This window comes from Hippoglossus stenolepis, chromosome 14 (genome assembly GCF_022539355.2).
Source record: "Hippoglossus stenolepis isolate QCI-W04-F060 chromosome 14, HSTE1.2, whole genome shotgun sequence".
Taxonomy (NCBI): domain Eukaryota; kingdom Metazoa; phylum Chordata; class Actinopteri; order Pleuronectiformes; family Pleuronectidae; genus Hippoglossus; species Hippoglossus stenolepis.
The window spans coordinates 1143445-1149720 of record NC_061496.1 but is presented as its reverse complement, the minus strand read 5'-3'; the positions used below and the strand labels follow the sequence as shown (position 1 = coordinate 1149720).

At 44.5% G+C, this 6276-nt stretch overlaps 1 protein-coding gene across 1 annotated transcript; it reads left to right on the top strand.

Annotated features, from left to right (window-relative positions):
- The first annotated feature begins 1512 nt into the window (after positions 1–1512).
- On the top strand, positions 1513–5015 carry LOC118121373 (interferon-induced protein with tetratricopeptide repeats 1). The gene is made up of 2 exons (XM_035177205.2): positions 1513–1669; positions 3041–5015. Exons 1-2 carry the CDS (start codon positions 1665–1667, stop codon positions 4335–4337), a joined length of 1302 nt encoding a protein of 433 aa, XP_035033096.2. The 5' UTR covers positions 1513–1664; the 3' UTR covers positions 4338–5015.
- The last annotated feature ends 1261 nt before the right edge of the window (positions 5016–6276 follow it).

Genomic DNA, 6276 nt, shown 5'->3' with positions numbered 1-6276 from the left:
CTACAAATAGTAGTAAATGTGGTGAACTATAACAATTATGAGCTACATGCAATCCAAAGAACATACAATTTGTGTATGCACGCCTACACTTGGACCATACCTGGACGCGCATGCACGTGTCTACTTTGTAATGGCCTATGTTAAGTAAAATGTTCAATTGTATCTGTTGGCAAACTATATTTTACTAGCTAGACCTTTGCAGGAGTGTTCACTTGGGGTTTTCGGGATTGCAGTGTGTTTTTGCGTGCTAGCATGTGAATAAAGTAGTCAACGTTCGCTAGAGTGACCTCTCTGTCGGCTTTCACCCTACACAGACTGTCGGCACAACAAAAAGTAGATATAACGTGTGTGTGTGTGTGTGTGTCCGCGCGCTTGTCCACGTAAACTGCTGGCCTCAACGTTGGCAAATTATGTTTTATCGACAATATTGCATCTTTACTTATTACTGGCACATGACATACCATGACTCTGGCTGCCATTACTTAATTCACTTACCTGAATGTGTTTTTTGAGGTTCGATGGAGAGTTTTGAAAAGCCATTATTTCCGTGTCCTTAGGCAGACACAAGAGGCACTTCATTCTGTAGGATGTATCTTTCATCCCTACGAAAGCAAACATTTTCGCTAGATACGGCCACAGGTGTGGTTCATTTTGTTCTTCTGCCAAAGAAGATGCTTTGTCTTCTTCATCAGTGTTAGACGAGGTAGCCATGGTTGTGTAGTCGCGTTGATGGCTTAAGCTCCCGTCCCGCCCTCAGGTTATCCTCGCGACAGCAACGTCTGTTCTCGCGCAAACACGCACAGTCCAGATAATCCAATATCGTGATGAGAGACTGACAATTATATTCAGATTTTAATTTGTAACGAGTAACGAGGTGTCCAATGTCGATCTAACGGAGTAAAAGTATATATTTTTTCTTTTAAATGTAGTGGAGTAAAAGTAGAAGTCCTGATGAACATAAATACTCAAGGAAAGTATAGATCCTCAAAAAAACGACTTAAGTACTTTACTCCGTTACTTTACACCACTGACTACGTCTGTGTGGTTCAGGGGTCTGGAGTCTCTCCTGCTGCTGCTGGTGGAGAAACTGAGTTTTAAAATGTCGGCCACTATAACCAAACACACTGTCCTACTTTCTGAACATGTTAACCACTTCATCACTCGGAACCAGAGCCCAACAGAAGGAATCACTCCGTGAGGCTGCAGAGGGCGCTGTCGCTCAGTTAAAGAGACATTGTGTTGCTTTAATAAACTTTTATCACCTTGTCTTCTTCCTCATCTTCCTCGTCACTGGTCTCCACTTCATCCAGGTCTTCCTCCAGAGCGCTGATGCGCGGGTCCAACATCTCCGCCTCCTCGAGGACTTGTCTCCTCTGTTACACACACACACACCCACACACACACACGCACACAGACACGCACGCACGCACGCAAGCACGCACGCACGCACACACACACACACGCACACACACGCACACAGACACGCACGCACGCACGCACGCACACACACACACACACACACGTTAGTGGTGTGGGCCTAGGAAACTGGCTGAGCGTATGAACGTGACGTAGACATACAGTTCGCGTCGCGTCGCCTCCTGAGCTCCATATAACGGCGCTCCGCAGGCAGATGTTCACACAGCTGCAGAGTCCGAGGAGACGAGATGAGGTGAGTTCATGTCTTCATGATTCTTCATGAACATTAATGATCCTTTAAGTCAGTGACAGTGTTTGTTTCATCACATCATCTTGTGTATTGACCTTATTAATAAGAATAATGTGAATTAAAGCAGCACTGACATTCACAGACATATCTGTGTCTGTGAATATGTTGATATGAAAACTTTTATTTCACATGATAAACGGTGCAGAAAAGATTTGAAAGTTCTACACATTCAGTTGCATTTGTGTTTTCCTTTTATTTATAATTCTTTATAATAAAGTTGATGGTTAAACTTTGTGAAAATGGTTTGATAACATCATCTTAAGAATCATTTTTAAATGTATACATCGGCTGTAATTGATAATTTGCTATTGGAAATGTATTACTCCCTAATACTGACATCAGCCCAGGGTCTGATATTTATCATTATTATTTATAGAGAACTTTTCAAAAGCCAGATTACTACGGAAGCGTATTGCATTCACTTGAAGAAAAAAAAAGTTGGAAAAACATAGCTTTTTTTACATGCTTTTATTTTGAAAGTGAAGTTCCTGTATAGACACGGACTTCCTGTTATGAATCTGTAACTTCACAAAGGAAAGTTTGATGTTTCGCGACCCTCCGAAGAGCCACACGCTCTTTGTTGTTCAGGGAAGTTTCAAATAAACCTGGAAACATCAGCTGAAAGTCTCGAGCATCTTTCGGGGATATGCTGCAGATAGATAAAGGATAGTTTTCATTTTTGTCCATAATTCAAATATTTCGTTTGTTAGTGTAAGCTATTTTATTTAGTGGCTTTATTATGGAAGGTTGATGTGTAGTTCCTGTGATAAGCAGGGTGTTGGTTGGGACTCTTGTTTTGAAAGGGGTTCTAACGGAGGAGGGTTGTGTCCATAGAGAAGTTCTGAAGTGTGAAGGAAAGGAACCGGGTGTGATTCCTGAGGCCTGTGACAGAATAACAGAACAACACGCTGCATCAGGCTGTTGTGGTTCATGTTATTTCTACAGAAGGAGAGTCTGACGGTTTGAAGCGACGCTGTACGTCATGGCGCTGAGACGTCGTGCCGAACACTAGACTGTCTAAGAGCAGCAGCTACATGCAGCTGAACGAGGGCTCTGTGCGGAACGTGCGTGCAACATGTAGCTTCATCAAAACACTAGATTACAAGTATCTCAGAAAAACAGAGCCTTTTTTTTTTTTTCAAGTGAATGCAATACGCTTCTGTATAAAAGACAATTCGTTAAGATAATTATAATTAAAGTAAAATCAGGAACTTGAGTCATTGTTATTTTACTGTTGAATAAATCCTTTTGTCAGAACGTTTGATATCAACCCACTGATGATGTGTTTTAATGTTTATAATGAATCTCCATCAGTGCTGCTCAGAGTGACATGACACTGGAGCACAGACTGGGGGCGCTGCAGTGCCACTTCACCTGGAAGCTGAACCCCAGCAGGACCAAACTTTTGAGAATCAGGGACAAGCTGCAGGACATCGGCACAGAGGAAGGATGCAAGTGGCTGGGTCACATTTACAACCTGCAGGGGTACGTCCACTTCCAGCTGGGGTCCACTGAAGAAGCCAGGAGTTTCTTCAGCAGAGCCGCGGAGGCCTTCAGGCAGACGAGAGGAGCAGACGAGGGTCCCTGGCTGGTGGTGACCTACGGGAACCAGGCCTGGCTGCACCATCATCAGGGAGAACCAGCAGAGAGTCGGGCTTGTCTGTCAAAGATCGAAGGCCTGATGACTGAGTATCCATCGCAGGACGAGCTGCACCCGGAGATCTGTGCTGAAAAAGCCTGGACTCTGATGAAGTTCAGCGGAGAACAGAAGCTTCTGGCAGCTGATTACTTCCAGAGAGCCATCCGGCTGCAGCCGGGTGTGGTGGAGTGGCAGACCAGCCACGTGTTAGGGTTAGTTAACATGTCCAAACACAGCAAAACAGGGGTCGAGGAAGACATCATGGAGAAACTGAGAGAAGCCAAGGAACAGGATCCAGAGAACCTGTACCTCGCTGCCGTTTACCTCCTGCAACTCGCTAAGAAAGGACAAACAGACAAATGTGGAGCACGTGAGTTAGCCACAAAGGTTCTGAGGAACCCTGTCAGCAACTACAGTGGAATCAAACCTTTGCTGAGGTTTTACATAACCTTCACCTCCATGGACGAGGCTGTTGCTTTGGCAGAAGAGGCTCTGAAGCTACATCCGGATGAACGTTATCTGAAAAGATGTGCCGCACACAGCTACAAATGGAAGATCTGGGAGGAGGACAGTTACTCAAGTCCGAGCCTGATAGAGAAAGGGATCCGTGCCCATGAGGAGTTGCTTTCTCTTTATCCTCATTCCTCATTCATGAAGAACATGGACCTTGCAGGTATTTGCGCAAAGTCAGAGAACAACAAGGCCAAATCTGAGAAGATCTTCAAGCAGCTGCTCGCAGAGGATCTGGAACCTGCTGAACAACAAGTCTTCTTCACCATCTATGCAAAATATCTGTACTTCATTCAACAGCAGCCTAAGATGTCAATCCAGTATCACATGAAGGCGGCGGAGATACCAATCAAGTCCTTCCATCAGGAGAGCAGCATCCAGACTCTGGAGAAGATCAGAGACAGAGAGGGGAACCGAGAAGTAGACAAGTTTCTGTCCAGGCTGGAAGAGTCTCAGGAATAAATCCACCAAATATCATCCACACACAATCTGAATCTATTTGCATTCATCTAATTCAGGGGAAAGTAAATCCACGTAGATTTATAGATTCAGCTGTTGTGAACACTGATGATCACATTTTAATTCAACTTGTATTTGTACGGAGCCAAATCACAACAGAGCGACTGACAGGGGAAAGTGGTCGAGTTCGTTTTTCAGTCTAACATTTAATATCTATATATACGTATTAAAAAGTCTTCAATATAATTTCTCTATCTGTAGAATACCTCTTCAATTGTTTTCAGAGTGGTTGTAATATTGACGTTAATAGTAGTGATGCATTTAGATGTAACAGCAGGTTTCAGGTATGAAAGATTCATACATTATTATTAGAGGAAGACAACATTGAAACATATTCTTAAAAACCACATTAAGTGGAAACTGGCTGCAGTCATCATGTGTTGCTGATGTGGAGGAGATGTTTGCTCGCTCCTTTAAAAAACAGCTTGTTTGTAAAGTTTATTAAACAACAGAACAGACTCTGTATTCAATTTACTAATGTTTTGAGTGATGAAAATTGAACTCTGTCAAGTGTTTTTGTTAAATTGAATGTTAATTTGTAGTATAACCTGAATATATTAACAGGTTTGCATGCACAGAGTATTTCAGCTGTACTAATGCTATTAAACACTTCTTCTTTAATTGTGTCTTGTGTTTCCCTGAAAGAAATCTATGATAAAACCACAACTTCTAAAAGCTGCTGCTGTCAATATTAAATATGAGAACTTCATGTGTCCAAAGATTAAATCCTAGGTTCTGATTTTAAAAAGTGCTGGTTTACACTTTATTCCACACATCCAGGATTTCAGAATCATTTGCTGTAAATCACTTCCTGCAAGTAGAAAAGGCAGAGCTGCTGAAGTCGAAGAAACTGAACCGGAGCTGAATCAGCAGGAAACCTGGATGTGTAGTTCGTCAGTGAATCAGTTTGTGAACGAACACAAACTCATCTGCAGAATGAGACACAACTTCGTTAGTGTGAAGTGAAAGAGTGGAGAGCGACAAGAGAAGAAGAAACATTCCTCTAAAGCAGTGGTTCTCAAACTTTTCTGTCATGCCCCACTTTGGAGCTAGAATATTTTTCATGCCCCCCGCTCCCCTGCCCCAACAAAATGATGACGAAATGGGCCAAGTTTAACATGTGTATTTACATAACATACGTATGAACATTAAATTCACATTACTTTCAGGAATTTCTGATGTCCAAATAAAATAACATTTTCAAACAACCTTTTGTGACATTTGTTGCTTTTTTCAAAAAATAGTGCAATAACTTTGCTTAAATTCAACTTCAGGGCTGAAGAGCCGCTGCAGAGGGGCTGAAGAGGGGCTGAAGAGGGCTGAAGAGGGCTGAAGAGCTGAAGAGGGGCTGAAGAGGGGCTGAAGAGGGGCTGAAGAGGGGCTGAAGAGGGGCTGAAGAGGGGCTGAAGAGGGGCTGAAGAGGGGCTGAAGAGGGGCTGAAGAGGGGCTGAAGAGGGGCTGAAGAGCCGCTGAAGAGGGATGAAGAGGGCTGCAGAGGGCTGAAGAGGGGCTGCAGAGGGGCTGAAGAGGGGATGAAGAGGGGCTGAAGAGGGGCTGCAGAGGGGATGAAGAGCCGCTGTAGAGGGGCTGAAGAGGGGCTGAAGAGGGCTGAAGAGGGGCTGCAGAGGGGCTGAAGAGGGGCTGCAGAGGGGCTGTAGAGGGGCTGAAGAGGGCTGAAGAGCCGCTGAAGAGGGATGAAGAGGGCTGCAGAGGGCTGTAGAGGGCTGAAGAGGGGCTGCAGAGGGGCTGAAGAGGGGCTGCAGAGGGGCTGAAGAGGGCTGAAGAGGGATGAAGAGGGCTGCAGAGGGGCTGCAGAGGGGATGAAGAGCCGCTGTAGAGGGGCTGAAGAGGGGCCAGAGGGGCTGCAGAGGGCTGAAGAGGG